At 42.8% G+C, this 22,543-nt stretch overlaps 1 protein-coding gene across 1 annotated transcript in view; it reads right to left on the bottom strand.

Annotated features, from left to right (window-relative positions):
- Window positions 1–22,543, bottom strand: part of LOC124719778 (adenylate cyclase type 5-like) — a 597,816-nt gene that overhangs the window by 81,038 nt on the left and 494,235 nt on the right. Inside the window, exons 16-17 of the mRNA XM_047244976.1 lie at window positions 13,611–13,830; window positions 1,092–1,223 (exon numbers count right to left, since the gene is read on the bottom strand). Of these exons, the coding sequence (XP_047100932.1) occupies window positions 1,092–1,223; window positions 13,611–13,830 (352 nt within the window). The remainder of the gene's footprint in view (window positions 1–1,091; window positions 1,224–13,610; window positions 13,831–22,543) is intronic.

Here is a 22,543-nt window from a genome sequence, read left to right on the forward strand (position 1 = left end):
TCTGAGCACTATGGGACTTAACTTCTGAGGTCATCAGTCCCCTAGAACTTAGAACTACTTAAACCTAACTAAACTAAGGGCATCACACACATCCATGCCCGAGGCAGGATTCGGACCTGCGACCGTAGCGGTCGCGCGGTTCCAGACAGTAGCGCCTAGAACTACTCGGTCACCCCGGCCGGCGCATTTTAGCAACAGAATACTTTTCTGCACATCGTGAGAGTTTGTACTGCTTGTCTTCGGGCCCAGTAAACTCTACTTTGGCCAGCAAGATCGTCAGATGTCTTCCCAACCAGGTCGGGACAGTGATGATCTAGCGTGTAGCTGGATAAAATGTGGCATGATATCCGTAAGGGGACATCCAACAACTCTATCAACCAATGTGAAGCCGAATAACTGCTTGCGTAAGGGCTAGAGGTGGACCAAAGCGTTATTGACTTGACGAATTTCTCACTCTCCTTCTCTTGAATAAACTATCAATTTTTCCTTAAATTGTATTCATTTGAATGTCTGTACATGTACGTCGCATCTATTGACTTCCGTCCCGTTCGAATAATTCGTTCGTGGTACGTCGTGTTTGTTTATCTTTTTTATTTCTTAGAATGTACATATTAGAACTACTGTCTCACTTCTGTACATATTGTAGACAGCCTTTTGCTCCCTGTGTTTCATCCCTTTTATCCTCTGAAATTTAAAAAGGCTAGAGCAGAAACCATTGTCAAAGACTTGTTCTGGATCTTCAAATCATATTAATTGAAGGTTACCTTTCTTCAACTTACAGTATATTCTATGAAAAGTCGTAGTGCCAGTATTACGTTGAGTGTTCCTGTATTCCTCCAGCATCCAAACTCATCTTCCCCGAGATTGGCTTGTACCAGTCTCTCCATTCTTCCGTAGCTAATTCGTGTTATATAGCAGCCACAAGCAGCCACGACTCACGAAAGTGATCACTGACACCTGTTTTATTTGGCTGACTGACTACCTCTTCAGCCGGGCAGTATTTACGGGACAGACACGTCGCCAGTAAGGCGCCAGCAGCAGCATTAACATTTTTTTGGCTATTACAGCAAAATTTGGACCGACAGACTTACCGATACGGATGCGGAAGTTGTTGAAGGAGTGTTCGTTGACGTACGCGAGCTGCTCTCGGATCCTGAGGGCGTAGTCCGCCATGGCCGAAACGTGCCGGTAGCCCTTCAGGTCGCACATGCTCTTCGTAAGCCCTGGAACCGAAAACAAAGAGTCACACTGAAGTTGCCGCACGCTCTGCGGCGGTGCAACCGGCTAACAATTCGGGTGCATCGATGCTGGCGAACTGCGTCGTTTTTTAAGACATATCAGTATAAAGAGCGGATGGTACTTCAGCAGAAGAACCACAGGAGGTTTTGAACAGATGGCAAGAATATATTGAATGTTTGTTTAAGGAGGAGGAAATACAAAGCGAAATTAATGTCGAAGAGGAGCAATATGTGCCAGAAGATGGAAAGGGATTCACCATCTTGGAAGTAGAAGTAGAAAAGGCGCTGAAGGAGATGAAGAATAGGAAAGCATGTGGAATTGATGATTTTCCAGCAGAACTGTGGAAGAGTCTGGGAAACAAGGCAAGAAAAGAAATAGTCTACCTCTGTAATGAGATATATGACAAAGGGGAATGGCCTGAGGACTTCCTTGCAACAGTTATGGTACGAATAGAGAAAAAGAGAAACACTAAAAAATGTGAGGCGCGTAGGATCATCAGTCTAATTTCTCATGCAGCTAAAGTGCTGCTGAAAGTGTTGAAAAGAAGGCTATATGGCCAGCTGGATAGAGGGATTGCAGAGGAGCAGTTCGGATATAGAAGAGGAAAAGGAACAAGAGATGCTATTGGCCTGTAAATAACTATAGGGGAAACATATATGGAAAAAGGTAGAGAAATCTTTGCTGTTTTTATAGATTTAGAAAAGGTTTTTGACAGAGTTCAGTGGAACAAGCTGATGGATATTTTGAAGAGGAAAGGAGTAGATTGGAAAGAGAGACGACGGTTACAGAGTCTTTATTTACACCAGAAAGTAAGGATAAGGATTGGAAATGAAATGTCAGAAGGAAGCAGCATTTGACGAGGTGTCAGACAAGGTTGTTGGCTTTCCCCACTGTTGTTTTACACATACCATGAAGAGATTATTGCGAAGGGCTTAAATGGGAAAAGAGGAATATGTATTGGTGGAAAGAGAACAGAATGTGTAAGATTTGCTGATGACATGGTATTAGTGGCAGGAAGTGAGCGGACGTAAATAACATGCTGAAAGATCTGAATGAAGCTTCTGTGGAATATGGGATGCAAATAAACACAGCAAAAACAAAGAGTATGGTCATCAGTACAAGATGCAGACTGTCCAATATTAAAATAGGACTATCTACCATTAACCAAGTAACTGCATTTGGATATCTTGGAAGCACAGTAACTGAAGACTTGAGATGTCACCAGGAGGTGAAAACTCGAATTGCCATAGCAAAGGAGGCATTCAACAGAAAGAGGAGACTGTTATGTGGCAAATTAGATAAAGGACTAAGGAAAAGGCTTGGAAAATGGTTTCTCTGGAGTGTGGCACTATATGGTGCAGGAACATGGATGGTGAGACGAGAGGATGAAAAAACGTTAGAAGCATTTCAGATGTGGATGTGGAGAAGAATGGAGAGGATAAGCTGGATGGGAAGAGTGAGTAATGAAAGAGTATTGGAAAGGGTTGGTGAGAGAAGATGTCTGCTAAAGGTTATAAGAGAAAGGAAAGAGAACTCGTTGGGAAATTCTTTGAGAAGGGAGTGCTTGCTAGCAGATGCTTTGCAAGGACTGCTTTGTGGGAGAAGACTGAGGGGAAGAAGTAGGTACGAGATGATAGACGACATAAAGAGAAGAGGAAATTATGCGGACCTGAAGAGGATGGCAGAAGACTGGACAGCCTGAAGAACTACCATGTGAAAACCTGCCCCTTGGCAGAACACTAAAGATGATTAAGGCGAGGTTCTCCCTTAAAAATTTCGAAAAATCGATTTCTTTCTTACTGCATTTTTTGAAAGGTATATGTGTCTAGACTGTTGGGATGAAAAGGTTTTTCAATTTCTGCATTACAGAAGTTTCTATAGTCCATTGTTCAAAGCAGTGTCACGGCCGCCGAGGGAGCTCTCAGCCAGAGAGTGCCGACTCAGGTAGAAAACTTGTCACGCCGTGACGCACGGTCACAAAATGTGCGAGCATGCAGATTCGCCAAAAAATCTGACGAACAACGTGTGCAGACTGCCCAGTTCAGCATATCCGGCTCAGCCATCTCGACTTTTCTGGCCAAGAAGAACGAGGGAACTTCTCTCCAGGAACAATTCGACTTAGAGGAAGGGTAGATATACGACCATGGAATTTCAGATTAAACGTAAGTAAGGAAAACAGTTTGTTGGTGAAATTTTGGTCAAAATGGGTCAAAACATAATTTTTGGTCCGCCATATTGGATTAGCCGTTTTGAAATTTGAAAATCTAATCCCTGATTTGTGTTCAGCGACATCAGAAATATATAATAACAAGTAGCTTTATGAAAATTGAGCTGTCAATACATATAAAAGTTTCCCTTTAAACTTTACACAGGTTACTCTCGAGAGACGATTTCTCAAAACTGCATTCAGCATAAAATAAAAACGGTTCCACCTATTAACTTCTAACTTTGATCCCCAAAAAGTAAACACTTTTCTTGAGAGATTATACCTAAAATATATGAAACTGGGTAATGTTAACCATTTTTTGTAAGAGTATAAAGAGTGAAACAGACTTCCAAAAATCGAACTCGAAGTTCGAGTTAGCACCACATCGTTAAATTTGGGGTTATTTCATTGTGGTTAGGTATAAGCTCCCATAAATTTAATGTGGTATCGACTGACGTTATCCATTTTTGATTTCAGACAACTCCTGAGGAGCTAAACTACACGCAGTCTGCATGCTTCATACTCGCAGGCCCTTGATCAGACCATAATTACAGGCTCCATTTTGTCTTTTTTTGTACTGAAAAGCAAAAGCAAAGTTAAAAGTATAATCAATCATAGCTCCAAAACAGATCCTTTGTCTGTCTTTTCATTGTTTAAAAAAATTCCCAGCTTTGCCTATTTTCTGCTCATTTGAATAAGAACCTCGCCTTAAGACACAACCTCTTACATCTATGTGTATGCTTCTCAAGGTACCTTACGGTGTGTGGTGGAGGGTACTTCTAGTGCAACTATTATTCTGTCCTGCGCTGTCCTTGTTCTATTGACGAATGGTGCGTGGGGAAAACAATGGACGGTTAGTCTCTGTACTGCCTCTAACTCCTCTCACCTTCACGTGGGGGCTATTTCGCGAGACAGACGGGCCAAAAAACAAAAAATAAAAAAAAAACATGAGAAATGCAGAAGGCACAAAACCTGGACTGTGAAGCACTGGAAGAAAGTATTCTGGTCAGATGAGTGTTGTTGCACACTGTCTCCAACTTCTGGCCAACTTTGCATGCCACGAGTCAAAGACGGGGGAGGGGGGGGGGGGGGGAGGAAGCGGCTGCGGTGATAATTGGGGCAGCCGTATCATGGTATTCCAGGGGCCCCATGAATACACAGCAAGGTCTCGTTATTGGCAAGGATTCTGCGATCATTTTGGCTGAAGAGGTCCATCTCATGGCACAATGTCGTTTCCCAAATGATGACACTGTGTTGCAAGGCTACAGGGCCCCAGTTCACACAGCTTGCGTTGTGTAGGTGTGGTCTCGTGAGTTCGAGAATGAACTGTCACACATCCTCCTGTCCACCACACGATCACCTGATCCCGATATTACTGAGCCTCTGTAGTCCATTTTGGAGAGAAGGTTGTGCGATCGCTACCCACCTCCTTTGTCGTTACCGGAACGTACCTCTATTTTGCAGGGAGAACAGTATAAGATTCCCTTGAAAACCATGCAGAACTTGTATTTATCCATTACGAGACGACTCGAAGCTGTCTTGAATGCCAACTACGGCGTATTAGGCAAGGTAATGGGCTGTGTTTTTTGGTGTTTTCATATCTTTGTCCTACCCTGTATGTGGGACGAAGTATTACTCTGTCAGCCTAAAAGTTTTAGACGCTGGAGTAAGAAAAAAAAATTGAGAAAAGCTCGGACGGGGGTTTTACTGCTCCAAGTATTCTATGTAGTCTCTGTCAGTTCAAAAGGGGAGGATGAGATTAATGTTTAACGTCCCGTCGACAATGAGGTGATCAGAGACGGAGCACAAGCTCGGATTAGGGAAGGATGCGGAAGGAAAACGGCCGTGCCCTTGCGGAGGAACCATCCCGGCATTTGCCTTAAGCAATTTAGGGATGTTGCGGAAAACCTAAATCAGGACGGCCGGACGTGGGTTTGAAGCGTCTCCTCCCAAATGCGAGTCCACTGCACTAACCCGCTCGCTCTGTCAGCGAGCACGTTCGTACGGCCACCTTGGAACCGTCAGGAAATCCCTTCTTTCGGATATTATTCAATTCGCAGGTTGCCTTAGTTCGAATGTTGGTTATGTCGTCAACATATTGACGTTCCACTCGAATTTTTATTTCTGGAAACAAGAAAAATTCACTCGGCAGGAAATCGGATGAACATGAAGGTCCGTTGAGAAATGAGACTTGTTTTAAGTGTTCCCCGCCTGAATCGGTGGAAACGGAACCTTTACAGCATAGCTTTTCTGTCTGTCTGTGTGTCCCACTGTTAAGAGTCCTTTTTCTCGGGAACGGAGAGATGTATCGAGTTGCAATATATGGCACATTTTAAGGTCTATGGATCATTGGCAATGTAAAAACGTGAAGCGTCTAAGGGGACGCGGTAAAAAGTCACGGTCGTGTATGTCACATATTTTGAAACTCGCAAATTCGTTCATCAAAAGCTAACGTGTACTTGCCCTTGACGTAGAAGCATGAAAATTGGTAAAAAGCAAAGTTTCGCAATATAAGTAAAGAAAGAAAAAATCAGAAAATTCCGACTTCGAACTTGAAATTAAAATATTCTCGCAATTCTCGGTATAACTGGGACCGATACCTTGGTAGTATCACCGTCGATAACAGGCAAAAATCTTCTCAAACCTCTATTCACGAAATGGATAAACTGTCTATATACACAATGAAGTTCGCATGGAAGACTCAGTGCGCGAGTCTTGTTCGCACAGTGTGTCCAGATTTTTCATCAGATACCGCACTATAGCTGCACACGTCCGAGTCGGCGTGCTGTCGTGAAGCAAGGAGAACTCCCTCCCCTTCAACTGCTGCTGACGACGCCGCTGAATCTTCTTGCAGAATCGACCCGTGACAGCTAAGAAATACAGGAAATTTACAGCGGTGCAGTCGGGAATACAGTCCCTGTGGGTAATGTCTCGAGCATCAAACAAACCGATTGGAGTTGTCTTCACTTTCGATTTTGTCATTCGGACATGCTTCGGTCTTGGCGAGACTTCGGAGACACATTCTGCACTTTGTCGTTTTGAGATAGGCTCGAATTGATAACACGAATCTCATTTGATCCATTATAAATGGTTTTTGAAAGCCAGGGACTGTGAAAACAATAGGTTGGTTCATAAATAAATCTTCTGCTATCAGCCACGATTTTCTTTATTTACTTTTCGCACGACGCGTTTCGGGAAATGATTCCCATCTTCAAGTGCGTTTTTTGTGTGTATTACGCCATTCCTATTGATGTCGTCAATGTGTGAGAGTCTGCTTCATTTCGTTGACTTTTAAGTTTTCTAGTGGTTCATTTGTTTATATAAGATATTTTCGATGTTTAAAGTGTACAGTCATTCCCTTGCAGGTCTTTCGGCTACTCGCCAGTTATCTGGCGCTGCGGTCTTTCTGTAGAATATTCTGCGTATACTTTCACGCAGCGTTCTGCCTTTATCCATTACATCAGTTATTTAAGCCGTAGACGATAATGGCCTTACACTGAGGCGACAGAAGTGACGGGACAGCGATATGCACATATACAGATGGCGGTAGTATCGCGTACGCAGCGAATAAAAGGGTAGTGCATTCGTGGAGCTGTCTCTGCCCCCCTCAAATTCTATAAGTCCCTCCAGATCCTTGAGCGTCATGCACTCCGCCTCGCCTTCCATATACACCTCCCGTCCCCCACGCGGATCCTCTATGACCTCATTCCTTTCCCCTATCCACTCCTATTACTCGAACATATCCACATCCTGTACACCTCCCGCCAGCTTGATCCCCCTCACCCCCTGGTTGCTCCTCTCCTCTCCCATCCCCGCCCCCTGCCACGTCTTCACTGTTGTGTCCCCCCCTACCCTCCATCTCTACATCTTTCATTTCCTTTCCCAAGGTGGCTTCCATCAACTCCCCTCCCGGATGATGCCCTCTCTCCATCGATTTATCCCTCCTATCAACCCTGATCCTCACTCCCCCTCCTTTCCTCTGTCCTTTTCCCGAGCTCCCTCTCCCCCCCTTCCATCCTCTTTTTTCCCCACCTCCCCTCTCTCTGCCCCCTTTCGCATTTCCCTCCTCTGCCTCTTCTCGTTCCCTCTCGCGTCCGCCCTGCCCCTCTGCCCCCTTATCAGTCCTCTCCCTCCTTCGTTCCCCCCTTTTCGTGTTTTCCTCTCCTCCCTCCTTGTTTTTCCCCTCCCCCCTTGGCTCGGGAGTGTCATCTTTGTGTCGCCATTTTCGTGCAGTGTTTTACAGTGAGTGTTTTTACAGTGAGTGTTCCGTGTTGTGTCTCTTGGGAAGTGTTGTGAACGGCCATCATACTGTCGCTGGGTGTGATTTTTTTATCTCTCATTTTCACCTTAAGTCGCCGTTTTATCGCCTGTTTTTCTTGTTTCTTTCTTCTTCCGTTTTTAAAAAAGTCTGTAGGCTGTAGAGCAGCGTACTAAGCTGCTGCCAACCCGCCACCTTCGGGGGGAATTGAAAATCAATAAAGAAAAAGAAAAGTGGAGCTGCCACTTGCACTAAGGTGATTCACATGATAAAGTTTATGGCCTCACGACGTGAATTAACAGACTTCAGACGCGGAATGGTTGTTCCAGCTAAGCATAGGACATTCACTTTCGGAAATCGTTAGTGCTTTCAATATTTCGAGATCTACAGTGTATAAAGTGTACCGAGAATACCAAATTTCAGGTAGTAGGTCTCACCACGACCAACATAATGCCCGACAGCCTTCACTTAACGACCGAGAGCAACAGAGTTCGCCTATTATTGTCAGTGCTAACAGACAAACAACACTGCGTGAAATAACCGCAGAAATCAATGTGGCACGTACGAGAAATGTATCTGTTAGTACAGTGCGGCGAAGTGTGGCGTTAATGGGCCATGGCAACAGACGACCGACGCGAATGCTTTTGCTAACAGCACGCATCGCCTCATCTGGGCTCGTGACCATACTGGCTGGACCAAAGGCGACTGGCAAATCAGATACATATCAGTTTGAGTTGGTAGGAGCTGATGGTATGGTTCGAGCGTGATGCAGGCCCCATGATTCAGCTTGTCAACAAGGTAGTGTACAACAAGCTGGTGTGAGCTAGATATGGTATGCACTGTCTCTACATAGAACAGCCTACAAACACCAGACAGGGCTTCGTGGCCCAATGGTACAGACCAGCCTCAGTCCTTAGGTGTCGCCGGATGCAGATATGGTGCCGCTACTTCTCAGTCAAGTAGCTCCTCAATTGGCTTCACAAGCCTGAGTGGAACCCCGCTCGCCAACAGCACTCGGCAGATCAGTACGAGGAAGCCCTAGATCACTTAACTTCGGTGATCTCAGGGGAACAGCGTTATCACCGCGGCAGGTCCGCTGGCCATGAAATGGACTTGGTCCTGATTGTGTTCGGCTACTTGGAGACCATTTCCTGACATTCGTGGACTTAATGTTCCCAAAGAACGATGGATGACATGTCACTGGGCCATAGTTGTTCACAATTGGTTTGGAGAGCATTCTGGGCAATTCGAGAGAATGATCTGACCACTTAGATCGCCCAACATGAATTCCATCCAACATTTATGGTACATAATCAACAGGTCAGTTGGTGCACAAAATCCTGCACTGGCAAGACCTTCAGAATTCCGGATGCCTATGGAGACAACATGGACCAAATTTTCTGCATCGGACTTCCAACAACTTGTTGAGCCCGTGCCACGACCATTTGTTGCATTACGCCGGGTAAAAGGGTGTCTGAAAGGATACATACACCTCAGTGTATAGTATGTCCTATCAGTACTTCCGAAATTACATTTACGTTGATCAGTTTTGCTCCTTAGTAACGTGTTGAGTTCTGTCTGCAGGGAAGTCTTGAATATACTTACAAATCTAGTCCGACACTCGGTAAGTTCGCATTTTGCCTACTGGGCAACTGTATCGAACACCTACCCGAAGTCAGGGAACGCGGTATCTACCTCGGCACCAGTATCTGCTGCCTTTTGGGTGTCATGGAGGAACGGACCTAACTGCGTTTCACAACGCCATTGGTTACGGACTCCGTGTCGATTCCTGCAGAGGAAACACCGATTTTGCACAACTGAGCTCACCCTGTTCGTCCACGAGAACCAGAAGTCGGCAGATACCGGCGCCGAGGTCGATGTACTGTTATTTGACTTTCGGAAGGTGTTCGATACAGTTGCCATCTAATCCACAGTAGCAGACCAGCTGTGACACTCGACTGAAGAGTTTCTAGCAAAGAGAGCACAGCATGACGTTCTGAACGGAGAGAAATCTTCAGATGTAAAAGCAACATTGGGCGACCGAGTGAGGTGGCGCAGTGGTTAGCCACTGGACTCGCATTCGGAAGGACGACGGTTCCAACCCGCGTCTGGCCTCCCTCATTTAGGTTCTCTGTGATTTCTCCAAATCGCTCCAGGCAAATGCCGGCCGTCATGGTTGCTCCGAAAGGGCACGGCCGACTCCCTTCCCCATCCTTGACACCTCGCTGTTTGGTCCCCTCCCCCAAATCAACCAACCAACCAGTATTGGGCCCACCCCAAAGGAGTGTTACAGTAGCACTAACTTAGAACTCTGTGCTTCGCTCCGGTAGACTAAGGTGTGCACAGATTTCTTCGTTTTTCTTTAAGATCTCGTGTGCTGTTACGCCTGTTACTCATGTGTAGATCTACACACTGTGCGGAAAGTATACAAACTCAACGCAAACTAACCTGTAGATAGGGCGTTAAAATTTAATAAAGCATCTATATCTCCATCTGCATGGATGGTCTGTAAATCACACTTAACTGTCAGGCAGAGTGTTTGTTTAACCACCTTCACAATAATTCTCTATTATTCCACTCTCCAAAAGCGCGCAGAAAGAACTAACGTCTGTATCTTCCCGTTCGACCTCTGATCTTCGCTTATTTTAGTATTATGATCGTTTCTCCCTGTGTAGGAAAGAGTCAACAAAACATTTTCGCATTCGGAGGAGAAAGTTGGTGATTGAAATTTCCGTCGCAACGAGAAACGCCTTTGTTTTAATAATGTCCACCTCAAATCCTCATCGTGTCCGTGACGCTCCCTCCCCTACTTCGCGATGATACAAAACATGCAGCTCTTCTTTTAACTTTCTCGATTTGGTAAGGATCCCACACATCGCAGCAGTACTCCAAAAGAGGGCGGTCAAGCGTAGTGTAGGCAGTCTCTGTAGTAGATCTAATGCATCCTCTGTGTTCAGCCAGTAAAACGCAGTCTTTGGATCGCTTTCACCACAACATTTTACATGGGTTCTTTCCAACGTAAGTTGTTCGTAATTGTAATTCCTAGGCATTTAGGTGAATTTATAGCGTTTAGATTTGGTTCATTTATCGTGTAACCGAAGTTTAACGGATTATTTTTAGGACTCATGTGGATGAGGGTTAATTGCCAATTTTCGCACCGAATAGGCATCTTTTCTAAATCGTTTTCCAATTTGTTTATCTTCTCATGGTTTTTCTAGACACGAACGACAGCATCATCTGCAACAATAAGAACTGAAAATTAAAAAAAAAACAATTAATTATATTTATACATTCTCCCACACACTGTCCACGTGCGAATCAACAATCTAGAAACACCGTCCCTGGTCATGACAAACGGATATTCCTGTGGATGGAAGCATATTTAAACGTGGCATCAGTAATGATTAATTTGCGTAGTAATTGCAACAAAAATAATTTTGTAAAGATATTTTAGGGCTACTGAAAAACTGACGTGTTATAGATCCGTTTCTTTTCCTGTGTAATTATGACAAAGTCGTTATGTCGTGGTGATACATTTCTTTGATTTAGTTCACAAACTGCAACATCTTTTAAACTTTTCTCGCTAATCGAGGCCATAGTGGCATGATCTTTCCCGGATGTACTTCTGACGAAAAAGCTGTCCTGGTGGTCGGAGTTGGAGGTGTTTGTTAATCCTGCCTTTTGAGATCATGCGGTAATATTTCCAAGGAAAGTTTCATCTGCTAACACATTTTTTTTTCTACCGGAGAAAAAATACCGATTTCCATTTAAATATGCTTAATATACCGAAATCCCCTATTACATTTGCTCAGAGATTGAATTTTCAAAAACATTGAAACACGTACTTCTTTTTATCTCTAACCGATAAGGTAACTACAAAGTTTCATAAATTTACCTTTAAAAATGCTTTCATAACGAAATATTTTCACAAAACTTTCCATTCCCTATTTCCTCCCCCTTCCCCTAAGGGATTGAATTTCCAAAACCACTGACACACATTTCTTTATTCGTAACGGAGAAGTCAAATACGATTTTTCATAGCTGTGACTTTAAAAGCTTTAGCAGTTAGTCACGTGACAGCGAAATGCAAATATACATATGGCGGCAGTATCCCGTACAGAAGGTATAAAAGTGCGATGCATTGGCAAATCTGTCATTTGTACTCGTTGTGACCCTAGTGAAAACATTTCCGACGTGACCATGGCCGCAGGGCGGGAGTTAACAGACTTTGAACGCAGAATGGTAGTTACAGACAGACACATGGGAAAATTTGCATTTCGGGAATCTATACGGTGACGTAGGTTAAGGTCGAAAGAATCACGCCTTGCCACCATTCACCCTAGTGAGCCTTAGTTTGCTAGAACCAGACAAAAAAGTTTGGGAATTTAACGATGGTAACATTTTATAGACTGGTTGCATAGTGTAATGGTTAAGGTACTGACCTCTCATATGAACGTTTGTTGGTTCAAATCTCGTAAGTTACGTTAAATGTTTTTTTAATTTTTAATCTCTATCCAAATGAACTTGATCGTTATTTTATTCAATTAATATGTTTACCCATAGTTTATTTTTTCTATTCCTCTGTTACTTTAATCAACGTTTTAACTACTTCAATTGCTGTTAATTTTCTTCCTGCCATTCTTTTTACAATTGGAACCTTCGTCCTTTCGAATTTAATTATTTTTATGTATCTGTCATAATGTTTAAACATTTGAAAATGCCGATCTGTCGGTTAAAAAACAAAAGACAAAATGATCCATTTATACTGACTGTGCAGTGATGTCAAGAATATATATTTCGTGTGGCCGATCGGTTCTAGGCGGTCTAGTCCGGAATCACGCTGCTGCTGCGGTCGCAGGTTCGAATCCAGCCTCGAGCATGGATGTGTGGATGTGTGTGATGTTCCTAGGTTAGTTAAGTTTAAGTAGTTCTACGTCTAGGGGACTGATGACCTCAGATGTTAAGTCCCATAGTGCTTAGAGCCATTTGATATATTTCGTTACAAGATGTATATCTTCGTGCATGGCAATCATCAGACAAACATTTAAAAGATATTCTAGAACTGTGGACAAAATACCACGGATGGTGATTTAATGAAAACAAGGTTCATAAGTAAAATGAAATTCAAGAAAAATGAAAAATAGAAATAAAGAATGCAATAACATTGATGAAAGTATAAGGTGCCAGAATAGAAACAATTAAATCGGAGTTAATACATAACAGTAGTCAAAATCACATGTTCACGGATTACATGTGAGAAAAGACTGACAGCAAGATAATTGAGAGCAGATGGTGTATTTCATACGATGACTAATATGACTTCACAAAGGAATAGTAAAAAATATATTTAAACCGATTGATTGTATAAATATAATGATCGAAGTCATTTTGATAAAGATATAAATATACAAAAAATTGAAAGTATTCAACAAGACTGGAACCCACGCCATTTTGCGTATGAGGCCAGTACATTAAACCTTATTCTACGGAACCAATCTGTAAATTTTTACTATTTTTAAACATATAGAGCATCACGTGAAATTTCGAAATTATTTCGTCAATTATTTGCAGACAAGAGGCCACCAGGGCGAATAGCTGTAGGATGTGATTCCTTGGTCCTTAACCTACATCACCACACAGATGGTTTCAAAAAGCCGATCCCACCGCTATCTCACATTTGGACATGTTAAACACAATAAGTGCACATAGAAGGGGTACATGGATTCTTCTCCAAGGTATGGGACGGCGGAAGCAGACAGTTTTAAAAATATCTCTGGGAATGGCATTCCATTTTAATTAGGATCTCCGTACACGTATACCAATCCATATCTGGCGTTGCACGGTTGCTCGGCGCCGAGAAGGGAAGGAGTAAGGAAGGTAGGAAGGGTTTCAGCCGAGCCGACCAACCTGAGGCGGCCATGTAGGTGGCGCCGGTGGTCTTGATCTTCTCGACGCACTGGAAGCGCTCCTCGGACAGCAGCTCGTCGAAGTCGGCGATGATCTCGTTGAGCAGTCGCAGGCACTCGACGCCCTCGTTGTTCGCCTCCAGCTCGACGTAGAACTCGGAGAAGTTGGGGATGGTGGCGAACATGACGCACACCGACTCGCACTGCTCGTGGTACAGGTCCTACAGACATACATACACACTGGTGCGGGGTTTCCACATGTGGTGCAATGGAACGAATGCTTGCTTGATCAAGAGTACTGCGACACCTGTTAGCGGACAAAATATGACGGGTGTGAACCCTCCTCCCTTATGACGGCTTAAATTGTGCTGGGGACACTTTTGGTGAAGTGTCTGAATGTCTGTGGAAGAATGGCAGCCCATCCGTCCTCAAGAGTCGAAACAAGAAAAGGTAGTGATGGTGGACCCTGAGATCTGGACCTAAGTCGGCCCTCTAACTCATCCCAAAAATATTCAGTTGGGTTCAGGTGTGGACTGTGGGCAGTTCAGTCCACGTCAGGCATCTTATTCTCCACAAATCACTGCCACACAGATTCTGATTCATGAGGGGGTCCAATGTCATGTTGCGCCAAACTATCATCATCTCAAAACTGTTAAATATGTCCACATCCTACCACATTTAGCTTTTTCTCATGTGCAATAAAAAAATCACCCAATTACGACGAAAAACACTCCCACACCATAGTAGCACCTTCTCCGCAACTTCATTGTAGACACTACACATGATTGCAAGCGATTTTTTCCAGTGATTCGCCAAATTCTGATCCTTGATTGCTAAAAATGTAGCGTGGTTCATGTCTCCATATTACTCGCTTTCATTCATCTACTCTCCAGTGGCGTCTCTCTTTACACCATTTCAAGCAACACTTACAAGGGAACCTCCCCATCGCACCCCCCTCAGATTTAGTTATAAGTTGGCACAGTGGATAGGCCTTGAAAAACTGAACACAGATCAATTGAGAAAACAGGAAGAAGTTGTGTAGAACTGTGAAAAAATAAGCGAAATATACAAACTGAGTAGTTCAAGGGAAGATAAGCAACAATAAGGACAATAGTAACATAGGAGCGCCGTGGTCTCGTGGTAACGTGAGCAGCTGCGGAACGAAAGGTCCTAGGTTTAAATCTTCCATCAAGTGTAAATTTTAATTTTTTATTTTCAGTTTATGTGACAAACTCTTATGTTTTCATCACTTTTTTGGGAGTGATTATCACATCCACAAGAAAACCTAAATCGGGCAAGGTAGAAGAATCTTTTTACCCATTCGCGAAGTGTACAAGTTAGGTGGGTCGACAACATATTCCTGTCATATGACGCACATGCCGTCACCAGTGTCGTATAGAATATATCAGATGTGTTTTCCTGTGGAGGAATCGGTTGACCTATGACCTTACGATCAAATGTTTTCTGTTCCCATTGGAGAGGCACGTCCTTTCGTCTACTAATCGCACGGTTTTGCAGTGCGGTCGCAAAACACAGACACTAAACTTATTACAGTGAACAGAGATGTCAATGAACGAACGGACAGATAATAACTATGCAAAAATAAAGAAAGTAAAATTTTCAGTCGAGGGAAGACTTGAACCAAGGATCTCTCGTTCAGCAGCTGCTCACGCTACCACGGGACCACGGCGCTTCTTAGCACACTTCGTCCATGATGTTGCTTATGTCACCCATGGACTACTCAGTTTGTAAATTTTGCTTATTTTTTCACAGTTCCACACAACTTCTTCTTGTTTTCTCAATAGATCTGTGTTCAGTTTATCAAGGCCTATCCACTGTGCCAACTTATAACTAAATCTGAGGGGGGTGCGATGGGGAGGTTCCCTTATTAGCACTGAAAACAGAAATGTGTAGCTTATGAGGAGTTGCTTGACCATTGTATCCCAGTCATTTCAACTTGATATGCACAGTAATTTGCAAGATGGATTGCTGGTGGTACTCTGCAACTCCCGAGTGATTCCTTGCACTGGTTTCATGTGATCTTTTATCAGCCTCAGTAATGCTCGTTGTTCCCTGTCCATCAGTACATGCCATCTGGAGGTCTTGATTTAGCTATGGTTATTTCTTCACCTTTCCACTTCAGAATCATATCACCATCAGTCGACGGGGCCAGCTTCAGAATGACTGAAATGTCTGTGGTGGATTTACTATCCGTGTAGCATCCTACGAACTACTCCAGTTTCGAAGTCTCTTAGCTCTCCTAGCTAGCATAATGCTTTTCTATTGAAAACACAATACTCTCTGCATCAATTTAAACTGTTGGGTCCTTCTCCTGTAATATCTAGCGGTTATTTCCGCATTAAATAGGAGTTTTCAGATACTTTTGATCAAGATAATGCATATTGATGAGCCAAACCTGTTCAAAAACGCCTTTGTCCACCTCTGGAACGCTAAACTGGAGCGGTTCTGCGTGTCATGGATGGCAAGTGATCGGTTGGTTCCAAAGTTATGGAGCACCAGATTTCCACATACAAGTGATGCAATTTTGGATCATTTGTTTGTCATCGCGGTACAGTGCCGGTGCAGGTGCGTGCGTTTTGAAGTTCAGTATTCAGCCAAGATTTTTGAGGATGGAACTTCACAACAGACGACCCTTACATGTTCCCATGCTGACTCAATGATATCATCAATTACGATCGCACTGGGCATGAGTTCATCGAGATTGGAGCATAAATCAATGGAAACGTGTTCAAATAACTTACGGGCTTGCTGCCGGTTGTCGTCGTCGACCACCGCCGATATTTCGACAGGATCACACCCTGCCATTCTCAAGGCACAACTGCAAGGAGGAAGCAATGTGCAAGGGAATTTAATACCTCGGTTCACAGAGCAGAAACAAGTAAGATACCTTACACAGAACAAGTAACCGCAGAGTCAACACAAAACCAAAGATAACCAACATCAGAAATATAGTGACTATTAATAAACAGGTGAGTTAGCACTAATTCTGTCCCTCTGTTTATTGACGAGAGACAGAGCCGGATTCCAAGCAGCATTTAAACAAAATCCACCATATCTGTTTATAACGTTGCTTGATAGTTTGATTTCAACAGCTTCCTTAATGATACTATCCAAATAGCTGGGCGTGCAAAGCCAGAATCTCCGTGTTGTTGTATTCCATAGGATGAACGGTGTCAAGGCAATGTTCTGCAATAGCGGATTTGCTCGGCTGTTGTACGCGTGTGTGACGCTCATGTTCAACACAGCGGTCTTCCACAGTACTGATTATCTGACCAATATATGACATGCCACAACTGCAAGGAATACGATTGACACCAGCCTTACGCAAACCAAGATCATCTTTTACGGACGTCCAACAGGGCCTTAATCTTAGAAGGTGGACGAAAAACACATTTCACGCCATATTTCCGCAAAATACGGCCAATCTTGTTGTCCCAACCTACCATCAGTCTCCCTTCAGAACGAAGACTGATGGTACGTTGAGACATTCTGTTTATAGGAAGCCCACCCACACTGACTTGTATCTGCGAGCTGATAGTTGCCACCATCCAGCTCAGCGTGAAGGAGTACTTCGTACTTTGGTTCACAGGGCCCTCGTTATCTCAGACCCTGAAAGTTTGGCAGCTGAGCTATCACATCTCGAAGTCACCTTTCGTCAGAATGGTTATAGTGAGAGGCAGATCAAACGTGCGTTGCGCCATCAGCCTTCTATGCAATGGGTGAGTAACGATAGCAACGAAGTGGCACGTAATTCTACGCACTTTTTGCCTTACACAGGAAGCATTTCCAACAGGATTGGCTGTATTTTGCAGAAATATGGTGTGAAATGTGTTTTTCGACCACTTTCTAAGATTAAGGTCCTGTTGGCGTCCGTAAAAGATGATCTTGGTTTGCGTAAGGCTAGTGTCAATCGTATTCGTTGCAGCTGTGGCATGTCATATATAGGTCAGACAATCAGGACTGTGGAAGACCGGTGTATTGAATATGAACGTCACACACGCATACAACAGCCGAGCAAATCCGTTATTGCAGAACATTACCCTGACACCGGTCATCCTATGGAATACAGCAACACGGAGATTCTGGCTTGCACGTCCAGCTACTGGGACAGTGTTATTAAGGAAGCTGTTGAAATCAAACTATCAAGCAACCTTATAAACAGAGATGGTGAGTTTTGTTTAAATGATGCTTGGAATCCGGCTCTGTCTCTCGTCAATAAACAGAGGGACAGAATTAGTGCTACCTCACCTGTTGATAAATAGTCACTATATTTCCGATGTTTGTTATCTTTGGCTGTGTGTTGACTCTGCGGTTACTTGTTCTGTATAAGGTATCTTACTTGTTTCTGCTCTGTGAACCGAGGTATTAAATTCCCTTGCACATTGCTTCCTCCTTGCAGTTGTGCCTTGAGAATGGCAGGGTGTGCTCCTGTCGAAATACCGGCGGTGGTCGGCGACGTCAACCGGCAGCAAGCCCGTAAGTTATTTGAACATTCATTTCGCCGGGAAAAGTTAAGGTCTCACAATGGAAACGTGTTTCTGATACAGATATAAAAGATATGACAATGATGGGACACTGTGTTTACGAACATATGACGAAAGGTGACAACTTAAGTTCAAATGAACATGTACAGTTTCCCTTTGGCCTTTTTAAAATTAAGTTTCTGTTATGAAAATTTTAAATAACAATATTGAATGTAATTCCAGTTTCATCTTTAAATTACAATAACAATAACAGCTTAATTTTCATCTTTTCTTAAATGTAATGGTTCCTCGGTATGTAAAAATATTTTCATTTTCTTGTTAAATGAAAAAGTTTGTATGTGCTAGAAAAAATATTTTCCTTTGGAACCACTCTGCATCACGTTATTTAAAAATCTTCAGTGGGACAGGGTTCGCACCTGTGATGAATTTCTTAATTGATTTTGAGATACCTTCCGCTGCCATTATCTTTATTTGATATGCGTTTGTATAATTTTGGCCTTCAGCTATTTTCACGTATCTGAAACAGAAGCACTGCGCATTGAATCCATTGGTACCACTTCCGAATTTCACATAGAAAAGAGTCATATCCTAATATGTACCAGGAGGATACTACCTTAATTCATAGAGAAGTTGCTAATGGTATCTTATGCCACGATAATCTTTGCTCCTATGCTTGCATATAGTTGTCAAAATATAAACTGTAAGTAGTTTCTCGTATTGTAGTAGCATGTTAGTTTTGAGCAGTTGTTGCTAACATACATGTACTAGAAAGATTATAACTATTTTAAAGAAATTCGTTAATGGTACATTAAGCCATATAGGTCTTTGATCCTATGTCTGTTTCATATTTTATTAATAATTTATCGTCCATCGTTGTTGTAAATATGACTGCATGTAATATCCAGAAGCAGGTTGGAAATATTTATTGGGGCACACCACTTCCGAGCAGTTGTTACAATGAATTTGTAGATTTGGCTTAATGTACCATTTACAAATTTCCATAATAATTAAATCTTTCTTGTGTATGTACATCACCAACATTGACCATACATATGAATTTTGCAACAACTGTTCAAAACCAACAAATATGAAAAATTATTTCCAATTTACTTTATGACAAATTATGTAATCATGGGAGCAAATATTTAATAACATGATAAACCATTAACGAATCCTCTATTAACAATCTTATAATTCTTCTAGGATGTCTTAGGCTATGACTTGTTCTTAAGCTCAATTCGTAAGTGATAACACATCCAATGTAAAATGCTTTCGCTTTGTTGTTGTTATTGTGGCCTTCAGTCCTGAGACTGGTTTGATGCAGCTCTCCATGCTACCCTGTCCTGTGCAAGCTTCTTCATCTCCCAGTACCTACCACAACCGACATCCTTCTGAATCTGCTTAGTATATTCATCTCTTGGTCTCCCTCTACGTTTTTTACCCTCCATGCTGCCCTCCAATAATAAAATTGATGATCCCTTGATACCTCAGAACATGTCCTACCAACCGATCCCTTCTTCCAGTCAAATTGTGCCACAAACTCCTCTTCTCGCCAATTCTATTCAATACCTCCTCATTAGTTATGTGATCTACCCATCTAATCTTCAGCATTCTTCTGCAGCACCACACTTCGAAAGCTTCTATTCTCTTCTTGTCCAAACTATTTATCGTCCATGTTTCACTTCCATACATGGCTACACTCCATAAAAATACTTTCAGAAACGACTTCCTGACACTTAAATCTATACTGGATGCTAACAAATTTCTCTTCTTCAGAAACGCTTTCCTTGCCATTGCCAGTCTACATTTTATATCCTCTCTACTTCGACCATCATCAGTTATTCTGCTCCCGAAATAGCAAAACTCCTTTACTACTATAAGTGTCTCATTTCCTAATCTAAATTCCCTCAGCATCGCCCGACTTCCGCTTTAGATACTTGAAAATGGCCTAAGACCGAATTGTACGACTGCACAACGAACTAAGAAAGTGTGAGCTGATGGCATCACAATTCAATAAAAAATACATTAATTAGCGTATTTTTGTAACTCTATCAGCAATGTTTGTGTAGGGCACAGGCCATTTTGCGTGGTTGTGCGATTCAGATGTAACCAGACGATGGCGTAAGAGGTGGAAAACCAGTTTCTAACCAAATAAATAATATTTTGCAGCATATCACGAAGGTAATTCCTTTTTAATATTAAAGTACTTAGATTTGTTATCAACAAAATCAGGTGTTTGTCCATGGGCTTAACAGCACCCTGCAATCGTATTATCAACAAATAAACCGTAAAAACAGAAATTAACTTAACTTCATTCTGACTGACTGAGTGTGTAAGAGTTACACTGTGAATCTTTTCATTGTGGCTATACTGAATGGTTGATGGAAGACTGTATAAGACTGACTAGGGACCATATGGTTTTTTCAAGAATGAATAAAGTGGGTTAAAACTGAGAGACTGTTGTCATTATAGTACTGTTGGGAAGCAACAGATCCCTATATGCACAGGAAGCAGTGTGCAGGTTGATTTCAGCACATGGTAAAATTCAGTAGCTGCGTATGTATCTGATGTAAACTCTACGACTTTCATTCTCCCGATAACCACTAATATTCCATGAACTATTGTTATTAAAATAAATATGAAATAATTAACTGGGGGACACTGTTCTTTAAGTAGTGAATTCATACTTAATATGGAAATGATAATTTCAAGCTAAACGCACATAAATTCGTAGTATTAAACCAATCTGGAGGTCGTATTATGTAATGGAGGAGTGTTTCATAAATTTCCATGGTCCTTACTAATTAGTAAATGAAAGGCATATACTGAAAAAAAGTAAATGGAAAAATAGTATCTGGTAGTTGGTTATTGACCGACATATTTTCACTAGGACTTCACCGAACTGTGCTACCATACCAAGGAAATGAAGTGGAAGAAAAAAATTAAAGAAATGTAACATCTATTTAAACAATTCTGTGTACATTCTTGCTAACGCAAAAACATTAACTGTTAGGAACATTAATCTTCATGTGCTTTGAAAAGAGAATAAGTAAGGAAATCGTCATTATAGCACTGAGGTGCAAAAACAAATGGAAATGTAAAATGCTATTCCTTGATAACTACTCTGGGTGTTCCATGTAAAAGGATATTTACAGTAAATGTCTGATATACACTACTGCTCACTAAAACTGCTACACCACGAAGATGACGTGCTACAGACTCGAAATTTAACCGACAGGAAGAAGATGCTGTGATATGCAAATGATTAGCTTTTCAAAGCATTCACACAAGGTTGGCGCCGGTGGCGACACCTACAACGTGCTGACATGAGGGAAGTTTCCAACCGATTTCTCATACACAAACAGCAGTTGACAGGTGTTGCCTGGTGAAACTTTGTTGTGATGCCTCGTCTAAGGCGGAGAAATGCGTACCATCACGTTTCCGACTTTGATAAAGGTCGGATTAAAGCCCATCGCGATTGCGCTTTATCGTATCGCAACATTGCTGCTCGCGATGGTCGAGATCCAATGACTGTTAGCAGAATATGGAATCGGTGGGTTCAGGAGGGTAATGCGGACCGCCGTGCTGGATCCCAACGACCTCGTATCATTAGTAGTCGAGATGACAGGCATCTTATCCGCATGGCTGTAACGGATCGTGCAGTCACGTCTCGATCCCTAACAGATGGGGACGTTTGCAAGACAACAACCATCTGCACGAACAGTTCAACGACGTTTACAACAGCACGGACTATCAGCTCAGAGACTGTGGCTGCGGTTGCCACTAACGCTGCATCACAGACAGGAGCGCCTGCGATGGTGTACTCAGCGACGAACCTGGGTGCACGAATAGCAAAACGTAATTTTTTCGAATGCATCCAGGTTCTGTTTACAGCATCACGATGGTCGCCTGGGTGCACGAATAGCAAAACGTAATTTTTTCGGATGCATCCAGGTTCTGTTTACAGCATGACGATGGTCGTATCCGTGTTTGGTGTCATCGCGGTGAACGCACAACGGAAGCGTGTACTGGTCATCGCCATACTGGCGTATCACCCGGCGTGATGGTATGGGGCGCCATTGGTGACACGTCTCGGTCACCTCTTGTTCGCATTGACAGCACTTTGAACAGTGGACGCTACATTTCAGATGTGTTACGACCCGTGGCTCTACCCTTCATTCGATCCCTGCGAAACCCTGTATTTCAGAAGGATAATGCACGACCGCATGTTGCAGGTCCTGTACGGGCCTTTCTGGATACAGAAAATGTTCGACTGCTGCCCTGGCCAGCACATTCTCCAGATCTCTCATCAGCTTAAAACGTCTGGTCAATGGTGGCCGAGCAACTGGCTCGTCACAATACGCCAGTCACTACTCTTGATGAACTGTGGTATCGTGTTGAAGCTGCATGGGTAGCTGTACCTGTACAT

Source organism: Schistocerca piceifrons, chromosome 11 (genome assembly GCF_021461385.2).
Source record: "Schistocerca piceifrons isolate TAMUIC-IGC-003096 chromosome 11, iqSchPice1.1, whole genome shotgun sequence".
Classification (NCBI taxonomy): domain Eukaryota; kingdom Metazoa; phylum Arthropoda; class Insecta; order Orthoptera; family Acrididae; genus Schistocerca; species Schistocerca piceifrons.